The 20,489-nt window shown below is 45.8% G+C and overlaps 1 protein-coding gene across 7 annotated transcripts in view; it reads left to right on the forward strand.

Moving 5' to 3' along the window:
- The window catches only part of APLP2 (amyloid beta precursor like protein 2), a 50,542-nt gene extending 35,820 nt beyond the window's left edge, over positions 1-14,722 (forward strand). For 2 of the 7 annotated variants that reach the window (XM_036397626.2, XM_036397629.2), the window contains 11 exons: positions 230-345; positions 930-1,004; positions 2,168-2,326; positions 2,778-2,906; positions 6,660-6,759; positions 7,305-7,475; positions 8,053-8,088; positions 10,797-10,879; positions 11,720-11,794; positions 12,274-12,429; positions 13,184-14,722. In XM_036397626.2, coding sequence (XP_036253519.1) covers positions 230-345; positions 930-1,004; positions 2,168-2,326; positions 2,778-2,906; positions 6,660-6,759; positions 7,305-7,475; positions 8,053-8,088; positions 10,797-10,879; positions 11,720-11,794; positions 12,274-12,429; positions 13,184-13,285 — 1,202 coding nt within the window. In that variant the 3' untranslated portion in view covers positions 13,286-14,722. The remainder of the gene's footprint in view (positions 1-229; positions 346-929; positions 1,005-2,167; positions 2,327-2,777; positions 2,907-6,659; positions 6,760-7,304; positions 7,476-8,052; positions 8,089-10,796; positions 10,880-11,719; positions 11,795-12,273; positions 12,430-13,183) is intronic. The other 5 variants (XM_036397627.2, XM_036397628.2, XM_054517070.1 and 2 more) reach the window with 5 other exon arrangements.
- The last annotated feature ends 5,767 nt before the right edge of the window (positions 14,723-20,489 follow it).

A 20,489-nucleotide genomic window follows, 5' to 3' on the forward strand; every position in this document is an offset into this window, starting at 1 on the left:
CTGCACAGGCCAAGCAGTGCTGGGAGCTGTGGTCATCACTGCCATTTGAGCTGCTGTTGGACAGAAAATTGGCACTGTAAAGATTCTAAAACGGACTCTGGAAGTTGGTGGTTCAGTAGGCTCAGCTTGCCAGACTATTAATTAGGCAGGCATGGAGAGTCCTTTCCTTGCACTCCACAATCCAGGATTGCGGGTTTTTGACCGTGCTTACCCTTCCCTCTTCATGCAGTGCCAACTGATGATGTGGATGTCTATTTTGAAACCCCTGCTGATGACAATGAGCATGCCCGCTTCCAGAAGGCCAAGGAGCAGCTGGAGGTCAGGCACCACAACCGCATGGACCGGGTGAGTGTCAGCCTTCAGGCTTTGTGCTGTGTGGCTTTTTGTGTGTTGGCTGCTGCCCGTTTTACTGGAAGAATTGGTGGTGAAGTGACTTGCTTTCCAGTTTCCAGCCTTCTGTGTGTTACTTTCAGTATGACCACACCATGGGAGTCAGATTTTTATTTCTCCAGTGTTGAGAGAGAGAGAAATTACATTGATGCTGGGAAGAAATTCTTTATTCAGATGGTGCTGAAGCCCTGGCACAGGTTGCCTGGAGAGGTTGTGGATTCCTCATACCTGGAAGTGTTTAAGGCCAGGTTGGACAGAGCTTGGAGCCATCCAGTCTAGTAGAAGATGTCCCTGCCCATGGCAGGGGGTGGAACAAGATGAGCCTTCCAGCTCATCTTGGATGTCCCTTCCAGCCTAAACCCTCACAGGATTCTGTGAAGCTTGGCTTGTTACTCAGAGGGATTAAGTGCTAGGCTTAAACCCCACAACAGCTCTTTTGTGCCTTCAAAACCCAGCTCTGCCTGTGAAGGCAAAGCAGCTCATAAAGATAAGATGTAAATTTGTGTCTTGTTGATGTGTTCTGTCCTTTTCCTGTCCAGGTGAAAAAGGAGTGGGAGGAAGCAGAGCACCAGGCTGTTAATCTCCCCAAGGCAGAAAGGCAGACTCTGATCCAGGTAAGAGTGGAAGGATCCTAAGGGGAAAGTTACTGAGAGAGAGGGCAATATTCAGAGCTAAAAGACAACTGAGATGCAAGAACAGCCTTCCTGCTCTATCAACAGCTGCCTTTAAGAGGAGGTTTGATTCAATTGTTTGCTTTGTTCGTTAAACTGGAGATGATCTGATACTATGCCAAGTCCTTTCCTACATACACTAGTAGAAAGTGATCTCACACCTCAGGCGTAGCATCAGTGGAGCCAAATTGTAATTTCAGACCTTTGGCCTGTATTGCACCAACACTGGCCTCAGAGCCTGGTTCGAAATCAGCTCTGGCTCTCTGGGCACACATTTCCTGCTCGGCCAGACTTAGTGAAAACAGCTTAGACAGCAGATGAAGCTGATTTGCTGCCAAAATGCTAATCTTGTGCCTTACGAGGAGAGTTCCGTTGGACTGTGAAGTTAATGTGAGATTGCAGTGTGGGATCATTAGGGCAAGGCTCTTCTGGCAGTGACAACTCCGTGAATTTGTCTCAAACCAGTATGCAATGAAGTGGTTGACTCCAGCTTTTAAGCCCACTTTGGATTTTATCTTGGAACACAGTTTTCTCTCTGCATTTTTAATATAAGTCACTATTTGGAACTATGCGCAAATGCAGAAGTTTGTCATTATCTCTGTTGAAACGTAACACTTAGTGGACTATTCTGGTTGGTTTGGAAATGAGGGTTATGACCTTTCTAAAAGAATACAGAGAGATTTGATCTGAAGGCATGCTGATGGAAAATTTGCTATGCAATACCTTTGTAAACTTTTGCAAATTCAAATTAATGGCTTCAGGCTGAAGGGATCAATCCTGTTTTTGTATTGCAGGGTTGGGGGAAAGAATTAATATTGTGTCAGTTCTTCAGCACAGCCTGGATCTCCCATCCTCAGCATAATCTTTATGTGCAAGGTCCTTTTCACTCTTCAGACCTTTGAAATGACTTGTGAAGGAAGTTTGGAAGGCAAATTATCACTACTGTATTTGCAGAGATGAAATCTGCATCAGCATTTTTCCATGCCTTTCTCTCCTAACTGTAAATGGGTTGGATGTGGAGTTTTACTGTCTTTGTTAGTTCTGAGGAGTTTCAGATGGTGTTGATCACACAGTGCATTTCACACAGATTATTTTCTTTGTTCTAGCACTTCCAGGCCATGGTAAAATCTCTGGAGAAAGAAGCAGCGAGTGAGAAGCAGCAGCTGGTGGAGACTCACCTGGCTCGTGTGGAAGCCATGCTGAACGATCGCCGTCGCATCGCCCTGGAGAACTACCTGGCTGCCCTGCAGGCTGACCCACCACGTGTGAGTTTCTTCCCTACATATTTTTCCAGTAGGATAGCATTGGGTAGGATGGCAGGTGGGAATGTCTTGGTGAGAAGATTGCCTGTGACTTGCAGAAACTGGGAATTGGTTCCTAGGAAAGCGTCTTCATTGTGGAAGTTGGTGCTGCAGACTTAGCAGTGGGTCTGTAATTGACTCCCACTCCTTCCTGCCTGGGGAGAAAAACCTCTGCTTTGTTTGGTGTCCATAAAGCACAGTTCATAAGATGTGGTGCTCTGAATCATACTGACTTAAAATTAAGTGTTCTGAATCAAACCGTCTTAATTAAAACGAAAATAGAAAATCCGGGGGGTGAGTGCAGGTGATAGGTCTGTCCAGCACCAAAGTAGGCTCACACATGAAGTGCTGTTTTCAGCTGTGGGTTTGGAGTTGGCACCAGTGGTTTGACCTATTCCCTGCTCCTGTCCTGCAGCCCCACCGCATCCTGCAGGCCCTGAAGCGCTACGTCCGTGCTGAGAACAAGGATAGGCTGCACACCATCCGCCACTACCAGCATGTCCTGGCAGTGGATCCGGAGAAGGCTGCGCAGATGAAATCCCAGGTATGAGAGGGTTTCTGTCAAGGGAGCCATTATTGTCCAGCCCTGGGGCTGTCGGAGGCTCTGGAAGCTGTGTGTTGCAACTTCATCCTTGTGGAGCTCTCCCTCTCTCCTGTGCTTACTTCCTGTCACCAGATGTGCTTGCTGCATGGTTTTCCTTGGTGCTAAAAATGTGTTAAAAATTGAAGCTCTGTTTTATACATTGTTGGTCAAAGTGGCAAGTTGAGGGGTTTAGACCTAGGTCAGTATCAGTTTTATATTTCCTTTTATCAAGCGCCCCTGAAATGTATTTGCTGGGGACTTGGTTTTCTTGAACAGGCTTCCTCACTTCTTCCAAGTGTCTGTGTTTCTTTCCTTAGGCTTGATCTTCACTGTGTCTGTGGGAATTCTCTCATGCCTCTGCAGCATTATTGCCTGGTTCCAACACATAAATCATAACCCTTTCCAAGTATTCGATCAATGTTGTTAGCTTTATCAGAAAGTCTGGTTTTGATGGGTTTATGTTGTACCATTTGTAAGAGGAAATCCATTAGTTATTGAAGTGATTCTCTGTGTGGAGGTAACAGCTTCCTCCAGACCCAACAGAACCAATCAACTGGCTAATTTTGAATATAGGCACCTGTGTTTAGTTTAAAACTAAACACACCTCTGTGAAATCACACTTAAAAATGAACAAACCCTGGAAAAACACTCTTGCTTCTGGCTTTTGAACAGGTAACTAGACGCTAGCTGGGCTTGCTCTGCTGCGCAGCCTGGGTGGCTCAGCCTGAGGCTCGGCTGAGATTCTGCCGTGCTGAGTTCAGCCACGGCTGACGGGCCAGGCTGGCTCCGTTTGGCTCCGGCTGTGGCTGCCGAGCCATTCCGCTGGCCCTGCGGAAAATCTCACGGCTGAGAGCAGAGGCGGCCCTGCAGCCCCGCACAGAAAGCAGCCCCATGGCTGGAATTGACCGCGTAGGGGCCAGAAACCAGGTGTGCAGCCAGAGCGGCCGCTGCCCCACAGAGATCACATGGCCATCCACAGGCCCGGACGAGATATTAACTCTTTTTAGTGCACAGGTGAAACTTGCAGACATCAATCCTCTCTTGAGTGAGAGAAAAGGAAAGGGTGAAGACACGTAAAGGAAACAACATGGAGACACCAAGATCAGTGAAGAAAGAGTCAAATCCCAGATGGGAGGAGAATGAGGAGATGCCTTAGTCTTGGGCTAAAATTCTCTTGTAAGGCTATGGTGAAGATATAATTGATACACCAGAGGTTTTTTGGGGTTTTTTTCCCCCCTGTAACTCATGGAATGCACTGGGGCGTTCTGGGTAGCATTCTAACCACGACTATGAGCAGAGGCACCTGTGTTGAAGCAAGCAGATGTTGAAGTAGCTGTGATCCAATGAGGAGCTTGAACAGAGAGAAATGAGAGAGGTGAAAAACCTCGCCCCAGGGATGGAAGAAGAAAACCTCTGTTCCCAGAGATAAGAGAACTTTTGTTTCTGTACTAGAACAGCTCATGCCTAAAACTGCACCCCAGCAAGCTGAAATGACCCATGGTGGTAGTTGTGGGAAAACTACCAAAATGTGGTAGGGACTTCACGATTGCAGATTTCTGGGAAGGGGCTAATCGTGAAAATTAAAACCACAAGAAAACTGTTTCTTGTGGAAAAGTCTCCGTGGCATGACAGGAGAGACTCTTCTCCCTAAGTAGACTAAAGAAAGATGATTTTAAAAGTGGTAAACTGACTGAAAATACCAAATTTACCTCCTTATGTTGTCAGTGGGGAAAAGAAAAGTTGTGGGGGCAGAGAAGTGTTCTGAAGGTTTATTTTGATTTTTCTATTATTTTTTCTTTTAATTCTGTTAATAAAGTTTCTTTTAAAGTTCTGAGCCTGCTTTGCTCTCCTCCTAATCCCTATTTTCAAAGCAGAAAATGAGTAATTCTAGTGGGTGTGCTGGCATTTGACCTGCACTAGACCCACTACATCACTGCACTGTGTTTTACTTCTGAACAACCAGAAAATCCTTTTCCTTCTCCTGGGTAGTGTATGTGAATATGTTACTTCAAATCTGGCTTTTCTATTTGTACGAATACTTGCAGATACTCCATAAGTCTTTGGAATTATGTTGATACTTGTTTTCACTTGTTTTAAAATAGTGGAAGATGTGCTGGAAGGCCAGTTCAAAATTCAGATCGAGAATGGTCTGTTACCCCTGAAAGATCTGTTTGGAAGGATGTGCCCTTTCTTAGATTCAGAGAGAACTCACTGTCCTTTTGCAGCTTTAGGAATGTTTTCCTAGTCTCAGTTTGTGGCTGGTATGCTGCTTTGGAGTATCTTTGAATTCTGCAGTGCACAAAAGATAAACAAGAAGAAAGAATGGAGAGCTGCAGGGAGACAGTACAATGGAGCACATTTAGTGCTGCCAAGAGGAAGAAGTAGGCACTGAGGAAAAAATGCATAAAAAACTGTATAACCAGGATGTGGAAATATCCTGGGTTATGGGTAGGAGAAAGTCTGGAGCTTGTTGCTGCCACTTCTGGTGAGGGGCAGAGTGGTGTCAGAATGATTTTCCAGAAGCAAACCTCACACTGGGAGGTGGCAGATTCCATGGATTCCACCTTGTTTTCTGGGTGTTGGCAGTGCACATTCACCTTGTGTCTCCTGGTCTTCCACTGCCTATGGGATTCTTCTTAAGCTGCACATCCAGGAGGAGTGGTGGCAACTGTGGTGGTTATGATTGTGCTTGGCTCTCCATGTGGAATTCATGGTTACATTTTCAGACATGTCAAGCACAGCCCAGCCCAGCGCTTTGTTCTGCTGCTGCTGCCACAGCCCAGGAGAGAGTGTGTGAACTGTGTTCTTAAGCTAAACCCTAAACAGTTCTTAATTCATTCCGAAGGCTGCAGTGTCAACAAATCGACATGCGAGGGATGTGGGTGGTACAGTTCAATTTCCATTCACTTTACTTTTCACGTGCACTTTTAAGCTCCTCGGTTGATTTCTTGGATTGACAAGCTGCCACATGCAAAATTAAATTTTCATCCTCGCTCTTAAAGGTCAGGCACACATCAGACTGTGAAACAGGTCCATCTGACTCTAGCTTTTTGCAATGTTTGGCCATCTATATAAATGTTTTCCTTGCTCTCCTTGATCCCCGATTATGCAGCACCCTCTTCAGGTCAGGCCTGACCTCACCACTGGATTTAATGTGCTTGGGAGGAGTGATTTGAGCTTGCCCAGAGCTTGAATGTATTGCTCAAAGGAAGGGAGAATACTGCTGCCAACGAGTGGGTGTAGGACAAATGTAATGCCACAGTTGGTTTGAAAGGCACCTTTGTTCTGAAACAAGAGCTGACAAAATATCCTGTCTGCTCCTTTTGCCTATATCTTTTCTAGCAGTTAGGAATGATAATCCATTTAATAAAGCTGCTACAGGAGATGAATTATGACTATGTTGGGCATATGAGAAATACCAGCTTCGGTGGCATTTTAGTGTTTGCAGTGGAGAGTTGGTTACAGTGAGAGTCAGCTGAATCCTCTCTTACTCCCAGCATTTGCCAAACTCCTGAGAGCACTGTCTGCAGATGGCCAGTTCCAGTGAAGTGTGAGAGCATTGGTCACAGAATTGGACTGGATGGATCTGTGTCCCCTATTGCCTGCCATGGCAGATCCACCAGTAATAGATATTTTATTGAGCAAGGAAAGAACTGGTTCTGTGAAGTGACTGACAGTTTTTGCTTACTCCAACGCATTCTTTTACATCTGCAGGTGATGACACATCTTCATGTGATTGAGGAACGGATGAATCAAAGCTTGTCTCTGCTCTACAAGGTGCCATATGTGGCTGAAGAAATCCAGGATGAGATTGGTGAGTGTGTATGCCAGCCCCTATGCTCCTGTGTTAAGACTCCCAAGTTTTTATATCCAATGAGCTCCCAAAAGATTGCTCTCTCCTTTGAGGGGGTGCCCTCAACAACAAGTGCTTGGGCTCAGGCTCAGGGAAGATACTGTCTGGATGTTACAAAATAGCCAGTCAGAATAGCTTGTTCCAAGAATTTTCACTGTCCGTTTAAGAAAAAGTCAACAATGTTCAGAATAGCAAAGCTGTCTCTCTAAGGGAGATTTAAAAGATCCATTAAAAAAACCCAAATGCGTTCTCCCCTTATAGGTTAGTTAGTCTCATCTTGCCAAATCCTCTTGCCACATCAAACCTCTTGGCCCTTATTTGAATGCATTTCTAACCAATGCCTTTACTGAGAATTCCAGATGAAATGCACAAGATAAAATAACCTGGCAGCCCTGAGAGCAGTGTTCCCCTGCAGTCCTGCCTCAGCCTGCTTCAAACCATCTGCCTCTCTCTGTCACTGCCAGGTTTCATGCAGTCTGTGTAATAATTCCTTTTATTCCTTTCAGATGAGCTGCTTCAGGAGCAGCGTGCAGACATGGATCAGTTCACATCCTCCATTTCTGAGTCCCAGGTGGATGTCAGAGTGAGCTCTGAGGAGAGTGAAGAAATTCCCCTGGATGGCAAACCTTTCCACCCGTTCCAGGTGAAAACCTTCCCAGCCTTGCCTGAAAGTGAAGGTATGTGGAACTGAACACTGGGTTTGCTGGTGGTTTTCCTTAGACAGTAGGCTCAGCTGGAACAGAAAAAGCTCTAACCTCTTTGGGTGATGTAGGGTAAAGCAGTCACCCTGACAGGACCCCTCATTCACTGGAGAAGCAATGCTGCGAGTCATGTCTGCTGAGCTGTTCTAATGATTTTCTTATTCTTCTCTTTGCAAAATTGTCTCCTCTCTTTTCATTTTGCAGTGAATGTTAAGTTTTTACAGTGCATTTTGACTTGACTCTGGAATTAATTTTCAGTCTTTAACAAAAGAGTTCTCATGTAATGTTAAATCTTTGTGCTGTGACCTGTTGAAGGGCTGAAGGAATTCTTTTTTTTAAATATGTATATCTATTTTTTTGTATCATTGGATGTTGACAGCTGGTGTGTGTGCGTGTATTTATTTTAAAAACGCTTGAACAGAGTCCTGAGCATAAAGCTGTAGGCTAAAAGCTTTTCCCAGGGTCTGAGTCAGAAATCATGCACAAACCTTTTTTCCTTTCTCTCTTAATCTCCTTTCTCTGCTATTTTTGTTTTTGTTTTCCCTCCTGCTAGATCCTCAGCCGGATTTGTACCATCCAATGAAAAAAGGTTGGTTCTAAGCTGCTCCCTCACAGTGCTTTTGATCACTCTCCTACCTCCTCCATGTGTCTGATAGCTTCATTTTAGTTCCATATTCACCTTGATTTTCATTTCCTTGCTTTCACTTAGATCAGTCATGTTCACTTTTGCTTGTTTAGGCCTAGTGTTAAAGAAGCCAGGTAGTCTGAACATCCAATTGTGTGTGTGATCCTCCCTGGTGCGCTCACAAGGGTCTCAGAGTGCCTGGAGTGGCTCTTAGCCCTTGGGGAAGGTGGCCTTAGCCAGTGTCTGCAGTGGTGCTTTGCATCCCTCCATTTGTGACACTTCTCAGATTAAACCCTGCTGTGCTGGTGGGGAATAGGTCCAGAGGCTCTTCTGCCTCCTGTGGAACCTGTCCTTGATGCCCATGACACCACAAAACACTTCAGGACACAGGCTGTTTCCAATCTAAATGTCCTTATGGGAGTGCAGCTAGTATGGGACAGATAAATCAGGAGATTCCTCCTCCATGTTTGTGCTTTCCTTGGCATCACCTTCCCACACGTAGCATCTCTCCATACGAGCAAACTGTGTGTGGTTTTACATTTCTCCCTTAACTCAGGATTAATTCTGCAGTAGCTCAGTGCCTGGCTAAAAAGCAGTTTAAGAGCAGCATAGAAATATTAGCATTAAATAATGTCTCTATTAGTGATATGGAGTCAGGGAAGGATTAGTAGAAAAGGGAGGCTCTTGCAGAGTAGTGCTGCATGAGCTCTGTGTGGAGTAAACCTGGTGTTTTAATCTGCCTTTGGTTCCAAATATATTGTGTAGATCTCAAAGGAGAGCAAAAGATTTTGCTAATAACCATTTCATGTGAGCACACGTGGTTTTGTAACTCAGTGAAGACCAAATAGCTTGAAACTCTTCTCATTATTGACATTTCTCTGCAAATGTAAGTCACCTTCATCCCTGGTGTGGAACAGTGTACAGTGTGCTGACTGCTCTGGCAGGAATTGGAACAGACTTTAGTTAGATATTTTATTTATTAAATTTTTGGACAATTGCTGTGTTGCCTTGAGGATGATAAATTTGTACTAGTTCTCCCTGTCTGGGTAAATATAAGAGTCTCTGATGACCTGGGGACAGCAAAGTCCTACACTTGTTTCTCCTCTCCCTTCCCTTTTCACTGAATTGCTCAAGGGCTTTGAGGGAGTATTGGGTTGGTGGGGTAGGGGGGGGATTTTGTGCAGGTGTGTGTTTTTGGATTTTTTTCCCTGTAAGGTATATAATATAAACTGTGCCTTTGAGCTACATAGTACTGGGTCTGTTACTTGGTACTGCACACTGAGACAAATTGCAGAGCTCATTGCAGCAGCTGAACTCTCAGCCCTGGAGACTGTGCTGCGTTGGCTCCTGAAACTGGAATAAAGCAAGCATAGGCCAAAAGCTGATACAGTAGTTCTGTACAAACTATTTGTGGCTGGTTTCTCCTGAAAATCCCAATCATTGATTCCATAATAACATAACCTGCTTTGACAGTTGAGGGAAGTCAGACTGGCAGTCTTGGCCGTGCTTGGAATCTGATTACTGCCTCTAAAGAAAAACGTGATGCACTAAAACTTCATAGTGAAATGTTATTTCTGTGGCATTTTCAGGCAATACAAACTTGTCACTGTAAAAACTTGCCTTGAAGCCAAGTAGCCTGTCCTTGCATCTCATCAAAGAAAATGTTGCCAATTCCAGCAGCAGTTGACATGTCTTGGGCACCTTGCAAGCTCAGCAATTTGTGCAGAGTGGGGGGTTTGCAGCCACCAGCAAAGCCTGAAGTGCTGTAGTAGAATTTCCCCCATGTCATTGGAAAGATCCACTGCAGGTTTGAGGCTTCACTGTCCTGCTCTTGCACTAGTGCGTCACAGGTCATTACATTGTCCCCACCACGACTGGAACACTGGTGTTCTAACATGCTGTGTTATGTCAGGGCAGTTTGCATCAGACTCTCTTACTGATCTGATCTATTTATAAATGGTTTGGATCAAAACAGTTTATGCAGAGCCTTCTGTTAATCGATATTCTTCTCTTGAGCCAGTGCTGGTTCCAGCCTGGAAATGGGGTAGTAGTGTTCTGGTACAAAGGCTGGTGTAGTTCTCTGCTCCTTCCTTGTCCTGGGATTTAATTTTTTTGGGCTTGTGCCAGGTATGGGACAGCAGCTCATTACAGAGCCATGCTGGGTGACCTTGGAATTCAAATTCCCATTCCTGAGGCACTTGCTGATGTGCCTGATTCCAGCAGAATGGGCAATGCTGAAAGCATTCCCTGTGTGCTGGCTCTTGGCAGATGGATGTGTATCCACTCCTGTTCAGGGTCACAGAGGGGTGTTGGTGACCTGGGGTGACACCTGCAGCCGTTACTGCACTTACTGTGTGTTATGTCTTGTCTGGAGCTATCTAACAGAAGCACTTAACTGTATGGTTTGTCTGAATTGACACCTCAGCCTGATTTTGGTGATGAGTCCTGTCTGCTCCTCTCATTGCCTGCCTCATTTCCCCTCATTAACAGCCCTCCTAATCACTTGTCACTGTAGTTTGTGAGCTGCCATCTGACACAGCAGCATGAGGACAGGTTAATACTCAGCAGTCTGTGCAGTTAAACACACGATCCAAGGCAGCTCTATACAGAGTAGGTGACCCTTCCAAAATGTTCCTAAGGGCTGATGGGCTCTCCTTGCTCTTTTGCTGCAGGTTCTGGCATGACTGAGCTGGATGGGCTGATTGGTGCTGAAGAAAAAGTGATTAATAGCAAGAACAAGGTGGATGAAAATGTGGTGAGCTCTCCACCTTTATTTTGTGAAGCTAAACCTGCTGTGGACACTAATTAATAGCAGTGGCTTGTTTCAATGTCTTGTTCCAGCTCACAGAATGTCAGTGTGTTCATTATCCATATGGTGAAGGGGAGTCAGTTCGGTGACTATTGTAGGCTCTTAATACTGATTAGTATCAGAAGGGTGGGAGGGGAAGGGAAGGAGAGAGCTTCAGATCTTTGGCAGTCTGATTCTGAGAGCTCTCTGATTTAGGAATGCTTTTCCCAAGCAGAGACCTTTTGATGTCCCTTTATTTTCACTAGGTTCACTGTCTGAACACACTGAATGCTGGTGTGTTCCATCTGTGTCTCCCATTTTTTTTCATGGCAAGGGAGGCCTCGCCTTCCTCTGAAGCTGAGCAACCCAGCAGGAGTTGTCTCTATAGTGTCAAGAATTCTCTAAGTTCTAGTGACAGCCCTTTGCCTCAGTTCCATGGGTTTAAAAAGATTAAAAAGTCACCTTTTTGAATTGCCTTTCAATACTGTTTTAAAGCCATAGGTTAGATCTTACATAACAGAAATGCTAGGTCCAAAGTTAAAAAAACAATAAAAGTTGCTTTTTTTTCATTGGGGCTTTAGTTTGAGATAGTCTGGAGCTAACTAGCTGTAATACTATCTCAATACTGTCTCTGGTGGCTGTATAAGTGTTGGAGAACATTCCATGCTGTTGAGAGCAAAGGGGAGATGGTAAGTGGTCCTGAGCCTTTGCTAGTGTTCATTAAAGGTCTCTTGTTTGTCTTCCTCTTCCTTCTCCTCCTTGTTTTGTGTGAATCCTTCCATAAAACACTTTTGTGGCCGTTTTTAGGTAATTGATGAAACCCTTGATGTGAAGGAGATGATTTTCAACGCAGAGCGTGTCGGAGGGCTGGTGGATGAGCCGGTACGTTTGTGGCTGCTGAATCCAGGGATTGGCAAATTCCTAATGCTGGATTTTGATGACCATTTTTACTGAATTCAGGATTTGGTGCCTGGATGCCTAGGGGCTCATGCAGAGTGAAACACAGTACACCCCTTCTGCATAAGGACGTAAACAGTGAACACACATTAGATATTAACTTGACTCCTACTGCAAAAGTGTTTTGTGGAATAGGGAAGTGATGTGGGCCAGTGTCTGTCCAGAGCTACTAAGTGGGGAAAGAATTTTGCATTGGTTATCCTTTTGATGGAATATTTAGAGGTGAAATATATAGGGGTGGAATACTTAGGAGTGATATATATACACTGTCTAGTGTATAATCAGTCATATCTCGATACCACAGATGGTCAAAGACCTTACTAGTGGCCATGGTTTAGGTTTGTGTTCAGCAGTGCATCTGCCTTATTGCTCTTCCTCAATCTGCTCTGTTTTCTTCCCTCCAGGATAATGACAACTCCCTCCGTGATGACTTTGGCTTCAGCAGCAGTGCCCTTATTGGGCTGTTGGTGATTGCTGTTGCTATAGCTACTGTTATAGTCATCAGCTTGGTGATGCTGAGGAAGAGGCAGTATGGGACCATCAGCCATGGAATTGTGGAGGTGAGAAACAGCTCCATAACTGAGGAAGAAAATAGTCAGTGTTGAATCACATGTGTGTGGGGGTAGAGAATGGCAGGAGCTGCCAAGCCATGGAGAGTTCTGCTTCTGGCTGGGTAGGAATTAACTCTGTCCCTGCTGACACCATCATTGCTCGTTCCTCAGTGTGCAGGTGCCAGTCCCAGGTATGCTGTGCTGACATCTGCCACTCCAGAGTTGCATTTGCTTATCACTAGGATTTACTTAGGCTTTCCTGGCTGGCTCAGGGTAGGATTTATCAGTAAATGAGCTTTTCAGGCAATATCTTTAGCAGGGCAGTCAGCCAGTCAATCCACAGCAATTTGTCCTCCTGGCTAATTGACAATTAAGATGTTGTGATTGGCGAAATGCTGAAAAGCAGCTCCTTCTTCCTTGCACATTTCTATGACAACTTAATGGAGCCCAGAGAAAGCTGCTTTTCCCTTTGCCCCACCCATGCAGGAGATCATAACAACCTCTTCAATGAGACAAGTGGGTCCCTGATTTGCAGTGTTGACTGAGCAATGACAGATTTGAGAGAACATCCCCACAGGGATTGGGTGGGCAGGAGGCGTCAGCTCTTGAACAAGCAATTCTATTCAAATTACCTTCTGCAGTTTACCTTTTTTTCCATTTACTGCTCACCATGGTATTCACTCAGTGTTTGTCTGTTGCCTCTTGTTTTGTGAAATCAATCCTAGAAGTGTCTCCTTGACCAGTATCATGTGTTTTTTCAAAGGTTGACCCGATGCTCACCCCTGAGGAGCGGCATCTGAGCAAGATGCAAAACCATGGCTATGAGAATCCCACTTACAAATACCTGGAGCAGATGCAGATATAAAAGAGATGAAGATGGAATAGCCCCAATGGGAAAAGGTGTGGGGCGAAGGGCCAAAGTGGTCCAGTGTTTTGGATCAACTACTGACCAACAGTTGCTTCAAGAGGACTTCATCTTACATTCAGAACTCCTGGATCATTAAGACTATAATTACTACTGTAGAGTTGCAATTTCCATTCTTTAAAATGGGTGAAGAAATGATAATATAACAATATGATATATAAATCTCCTTAAATGGGAAAAATTGATCTATTGCAGATATTTGAATGAGATGTAGTTTTCTTTTTTTTTTTTAATAATCTGAAAAATACCAGTTCTGTTGTACTGTTGTCTGATAGAAGCTCTATATATATAAAAATGGGAAATGTTGATTTTTATTTCTGATAGACCACCTGTATATTGAGGGTCGTTTGTACCAGCCCACCTTCAAAAAAGGAGACAGTTGTGGCTCTTTGGTCATTTTGGCTTTTGTATATAAACCATTATTCTTTTCCTTTTTTTTTTTTAAGTGAATTTCACTGGGACTTGCAAAGAGATTAATTTAGGGATAGAAGCTATTACAGCATAAGCAAAGAAGCAATTGGGAACAGTAACTAACAAAATTCCCTATAATGAGACAAAAAAAAGAAAAAGAGAAAAAAAAAAGGAAAAAGAACCCCATCTTCATATGCCAGTGGTGTGCACCCTGCTGCTTAGCAGCTTGGGCTCTAGGAATCAAGACTCCATGGAGGCAAGGAGTTAAAAGGCTTCTGGCATCTCTGTTTATAGTTATTCCAGTAGAATGTTAGAACATGGTTTGTGCATACTTGGGTCTGCACATTCTCCTTCGAGATTCAGTTCTGCTCTAGAGTTGGAAGTTCTGGTATTGAATTGAAATCTCTGTTCTCAGCCAGTTTCCTTCAGTACTCACCTGGCATTAACAGCCCCCTCTTGCTACTACTTTCTAATTTCCCCAGCTCTCCTGCCTCACCAACATGGTAAGTAGTTAAGAGCCACAGGTTTTTGAGCCTTTGCATCTCCCTGGGTGATGTTGGGCCAGAAATGACAAATCACTGCAATAACTGGGACCTTGGGAGCTGACAAACACAGAGAGGTCTCTTAGCTGGGGATGGAAGAGAGTGACATGTTGGGAAAGGGATGCTGCCTACTTTAAGGGAAATAGGATACATAGGCCCCAAGAAGAACAAAAGGGGCATTGTTCCACTCACCATCATCATGTCTTTGTAATGCTTGTATAGTTGATGTTAATGCTCACGGCTTTTTTTAATCTGGGGGTTCTGGTAACCTGTGGTGTATTTTTTCTATTTTTCCTGTGACTTTATTTTTTCTTCCCCTTCCCGTGTTTCTTCCCACTATGCACAGATTTACCTGCAAACTCCTTAGTGTGGTCTGTGGGGAATGTACAAAGTTTAAACACATCAATAAACACTTTAACTTCCAGATTGCTTCTTCTCTTTATTCATGGGCTCGCTCTAATTCCCTGTCCTCCCACCCTGTCCTGCCAAACTCACAAAACCTTTCCCTGACGGGGAGAAAGACTGTACAGATTCTGATGTATAACCATGCCTGGAGTCTTTTGTGGTATTTCCAGATCCTGATAACCTTTGTGGAGTGGAGGAGGCAGGCTGCTAAACAAACAGCTGGATCCTGAGTAGCGTTAAAGCAGCTGCTGGAGTGCAGGCTGGGGAGAGCTGGGCTGGGGCTTCCTCTGGCTGCTTTTGGAAGATCCTGTGGATGGTTCTCCCCATTCCCAGGATGCAGGTGGCTGCTGGCACACTCTGTGGGAGCAAGCAGAGCCAAGGCTCTCTGCGGTGACAAGCTGTTCTGTCCCTGGCCATCCACCTGCACTTCCTTGAGAGCCACAGGGACTCTGTGCTGGCTGTGTGCTCAAAGCCTGTGACATCCATAGGCCTCAGGTATGGGACTGGGCAGAAGGACAGCAGGAAACCTTAGAATTCCTAGATATGAGGGCATGGATAAAGACCTCACAGTGACACTGTTTGTGTGGTTGCTTCTGGTGGATGGCCAGATCTGAAATAATTGAAGTCATAGAGCCCAGGGCAGGAATCAGCTAATTAAGGTTAGCACTTACTGAATTGCTGCTGCTGTTTTATGAGGGGGAATAACTGTTTGATTTAAGTCTCTCTTCCAGGACACCTAAATCTAACAGCCTGTAAAGCTCAAAGCTATTTCTGGTCCCATGTGTCATTCCTCTCTATTCTCCTTTGAGGTGTGACCTCAAGCACATATTCTTACTCTCTCATCTCAGTGAAATGTTCTAAGAGTCACTGTCACTTGAATGTCATTTTAGAGGTCAATAGACAGAATTAATTTTCCTCCACATTGATCGATGCAGTTGCCAATAGGTCGGGAAGAAGAGAGGGAGAGGAGGAAACAAGAAGTTTTAACAATTTTGAACAGGAAGCACTTGCTTGTCCTGTTTCTCCTTAAACATGGGCTCCTTGGTTCCACTGAAACCTCCATATTCTGGTTAAATTATTCAGACACCGAGGAAAGAGCAGATGCTGTCCTAGAAAATGCCTTCTGTTGGCTTGTCACAACTACTTGGGAAAGAGTTTTGATTTTAAACTAAATTTAATTTAAATGATGCCAAAGCATATCTGCAGCCCAGTGCCATTCTTGAACTGCACCCTCAGGTAGGGTGACCTGCAAGTGAAACAATTTACAGAGGCTGCAGACTGAGTTCCAGAATTGAATTTGGGTATCAGATTTTTCCTTTGATAAATACTATTAGTCCTGCAAAATAAATACATCAGGCTGGAATCAAAGTCTGTTAGTTCCACGCTTTGGCACAGACTGCCAAGCACTTGGGATCAATTCTTTAGGATGAATTTTGACCACAGTTTCTGAAAAGTCATGCTGAAACTTAGCTGCTTGAAGATGGGTGCTAAGGCATGTCCCAAGTGTTCCTGGTATAAGCTGTGCAAGAAGAGGGGCTGATCCCAACAAAGAGGCAATGAGGTAGTTTGGGAAAATATCAGCAGTTTCATGGCAATGAGATGCTTAAATTATTCAGAGCACAGTGGAGCAGTTGGCTGGGGGAAGACTTGTAGCATGTGGAGAGCTGCATTTCAATAGAAAAACTGATTTTAAAGAAAAAGTGCTTCAAGAGGAAGCACTTTTTTCCCCTCACTCTCTGGTGAGGAAACAGGATGTTTGAGAAGGGTCTTTGGGAATGCTGAGCAGAGGAAGTGCTGGGTCAGTTTGTCTCCCTTCTCCTGAAGCTGTTTGTAGCATTCCTGCAAGGGTAGAGTGATGAACGTCAGTGCATTGGGACTGTGATGTGCATAGGAACAAGTGGATGGAACGTGGGTGGATTGATTTTATCAGCCTTACTTGTCTCTGATGTGCAGTGCAACGCTTGTGTGAAGTGTGGTTTTGATCATTCAGCCCTGGCCCACAGAAGAGATTAAAAGGTGCCCACGATGAGCTCAAGCAGGTGGTGATGCAGTGCCTGGAGCCTTTCCCTGTTGCCCCATCAAAAGGTGACGTTCATCTGATGGAGCACATAAACCCTCCTAATCCTGTGACCTGGGGTGTGTCAGGTAGATGTTTGAGAGCTGCAAGTCTCAAGGTGAGGTGTCCTTTTGGTCCAGCCTGAGTGGTGCTTAAAGTTGGTGCCACCACACAGGAATTTGGGTGGTCTCCAGAGCAGGTGCAACTCAGTCAGTGGCATCAGTGGCTTTGTTGTGGTGAAAAAGGCTGCCAGATACGCACAGCGAGGGGCAACAGTGATGAGCCAGAAAAAGACAGTTTTTATAGGACATAGTAGAGTAAGGTAGGGAAAGCAAGGGTGAGTGAGCTGCTCCTGCTTTCAGGTCTCAGTGGGACCACATGCAGATCACCTGGCTGTGATCCTTAGCAGCACTGTGGGATGGAAGTCTCAAGGAATTGGAAAGCAGCAGGCTCAAAAGCTGTTTCTCTAGTGCAGAAGTCAGAGCATTCTTAACCTTCTGGGTGCCTCTCCATAAATTCAGTTTGATCTCAGCAGGCACTGGTAGCTTTGCTGCAGAGGTGGGGAGAAGATTCTGCTGAGCACAGCACCTCATAGAGGTGAGGGTTTAATTCATGTATATGTGGTTCCGCAGGAGCGAGTGGGTTAAACTCAGGAGAATTTTGCTATGTTTACCAGTGACCTGTGTGGAGACTGTGCTTTGTAGCAGGAGCACTTAACCCCTGGACCGGAGGCTTTCTGTGTGTGCTGCCAGGATGAGTTAATAAAAAAATTTATTTCCAGCAGCACTGGGTTCCTGAGAGCAATTTGAGAACAGGCTGTGGGCTGAACAAGCTGGTTGTTTAATACCATCAGTCTCTGGATGGCATCAGGGAGGTTCAGAATCTGAACAGACTCTGGTGCTTGGAGTGTGGGGCTGAAGGTGGTGGGAGGGACTGGGCCTGAGGGAAGTGGTCCCATCTCCCCAAAACCTTGCCATGATGTGTGTCAGTGGGAGGAGGTAAAGACCCTTAAGGGGGTGAGGTGATGGGACAGAGTCTGTGGAACTTAATACATGAATTGCTGTGTCTGCTGTGAAACAGCTTGGGGATATCACAGTTTTCTGAATGCTCCCTCATCCTCCCATGTTAAAGCTTCATGGAGCTCTGGGTCCCACAGCCTGGCTGTGCTGTGGAAAGGTAGGAGCCTTAGCCAAAGTTCTGTTTCCATAACTTAGATTCCCCCATATAAGCCCTGAATGTGAGAGCAGAAAGAGCAAGCGGAGTCAGTTTACCTGCGAATGATTCTCCTGACATCCTCAATATCCTTACAGTCTCCACAGCAGCATCGGTCCTCTGGACCTGGGCTGGAGGCCACTCTGGAGGCAGGAACTTCTCAGGAGTGTCTCACCTGTTCCACGTGAGAGCAGGGATCTCCTTCCTCCTCCTCACCTGCTCCCTGGGAACATTCCCTGTCAGGGAGAACATCAATTCTCTCCTCTGTGTCCCTGCCTGCACACCAGGGGCTTTTCTCTGCCTGACTGTGCAGCAGGAAGTGAAATCCCTGAGAATGTGTTCACTCCTGGCTTTGAACTTTCTGCTCATCCCATCCCACGTGTGTGTGGCTGTGAAGAAACTCTCCCTGTAATACATATTGCTCTGATGTTGAAGAGGCTGAGGGTACTTCTGTTCTGGTGCTCTAGAAAGCGTCAGTGAGGGGTAAGGGAGATGCAGATGGTTGATTGGGATTTAATATCCCTTCTGGATGCTATCATAGCAGCTGTTTGGTGTATCCTCCTGCAAGGTCTCTGAGAGGAAGGACTCTGTCTATGGCAAGCTCAAGAAAGAGGGAAACTCTGGTCCCTTGGATGGTGCCAGGGTGGATTTATGTTTTTAGCTGAAAGCACAGGCACTTCAGAGAAAACACCTGCAGGGAGAAAGTGGTGTAAAGGCTTCTGAGCAGAGGGACTGGCTCCCTCAGCTGCTCCCTGGGTGGCTGCTAGAATGGGGACTTGGGGGCTGCCATCCTGGAGCTGGGCTTTGTGCTCCCAGGGTGTGTTTGCAAACATCTGGCAGAGGACCTGTTCTTAGAGCAACCTTATAGAGGTCCTACAGATTGGGCTTTTGGTGTTGCTGCCTGGGTTTGCAGGGTGCATGTGTGAAAGGGGGAGGATGGACCGTTCTCCTGTGGGCTCACCAGAACCTCTGCTTCCTGCAGTGGAGAACAGAGTGGGGCTGGTTCTCTACTGCCTCACCGAATGCAGAGTGAGGAATAATTGTTTTCTCCGTGTGGTGCTCCAGCAGGGAATAATCCTGCAGCTGGAGCAGGCTCATGCAGAAATGAAGGCTGGAAGGAACTTCTGGAGGGTATCTCACTGAATTCCCAGCTTGGGTCAGAGCAGGTCTCTGGGTGGTCAAATATAACACTGCCTTTTTCAGAGGCAGCTCTCCTGCCCGTATCCATGGGTTTTGGGGCAGGAAAAACTATGTGATTATCTGAGGCCAGGGAAATCTAAAGGGAGATCTTTACATTGAGAGCAGGTCACAGAGAAATATCATCCTTTTTTCCTACTCCAGGCAAACTTATTTGTGTGCAGCCCTTTTGTGTTGGTTTGACAGGAAATATGTTTTCTGGGATGATGTGGTCAGGCCAATTAGTGCTCAGATTTTAATATTGGCACCTAATGTGGCCACTGGGACATTGGGCACGCCTCTGAGAACACAGGGGTTGAAAGCAGAGCACTCGCGGGGGAAGTTCTCTTGGGTTTCCGGTGGGAAAGAGTTCGGGTCTCTCCCCCGGCCCAGCTGCTGGCTGGGTGGGCGGAGGGGAAAAGCCATGTGGCCGAGAGAGGTAGGCCTGAGCCCCGGGGTGGAAGGGTGGAAGAGAGAGAGAGAGAGAGACACCGGGAGCCATCGGGCAAGCGCCCCCACCCCCCCCCCCCCCCCGGGAGACAGAGAGAGAGAGAGAGAGAGAGAGCTTGTGCCTGAGACTGTAACCTTGAACCTTGATAAACGCGTGCCTGTGCCGGCAGCACGGCTGAGAAGGAGAAGAAGGGGGGGGTGCAGCCGGCCGCTTGTAGGAGCTTCAGGAGCTTCTAACACCTTTTCGGAGAATGAGAACTTTACAGAACATTGACCTTTCCTAGAAGAGAGATAGATTGGAAGATGAAGAAGGAAATGGGCAAGTGTGAGAGAGGTCTGGGCAAGTGAGAGACGTTGGAAGAATAGAGAAGAATCTTAGTGGGAAGAGATGATGGAGTGGCTTTTGCTGGACTCTTTGTACAGCCATGGACAGAACCATGTTCCTTGTGATACAGGGACTGCATTCTAGGGGGAGGCAATGCCTCAGGACCAAGAGGGTTCGGTGTGGGGTCCCTCGGCCCCAGGGGGTGAAAAATATGGGGGGGACAGATGTCCCGAAGTTGAGACTGTGCCTTTTTGGAGTGGGATGAAGCATCCTTAAAAGTCAACCCTAGTAGCAGCTCTGGTCCGTGTTCAATGGTGAGAGCACTGGACATGAAAGAGGTCACCATTGGCAGAAGAAGGACTCCTTGTCCTCTTGATGAACTGAGGATTGAGTATTCTGAAGGGTGGTGCTGGACCGGGAGTCGATGATTTGGGGGATGTATTGTATTGGGAATTTGGGGAGGAGGAGGAGGAGATGTATTTGTGAAGTTTTCATTTTCCTTGTGTGTTTCTTTTTTTTCCTCCCTTTTCCTTATAGTTTAGTTAATATTTTTTTTCCTAAGTGGGA

Source organism: Molothrus ater, chromosome 22, assembly GCF_012460135.2.
Source record: "Molothrus ater isolate BHLD 08-10-18 breed brown headed cowbird chromosome 22, BPBGC_Mater_1.1, whole genome shotgun sequence".
Taxonomy (NCBI): domain Eukaryota; kingdom Metazoa; phylum Chordata; class Aves; order Passeriformes; family Icteridae; genus Molothrus; species Molothrus ater.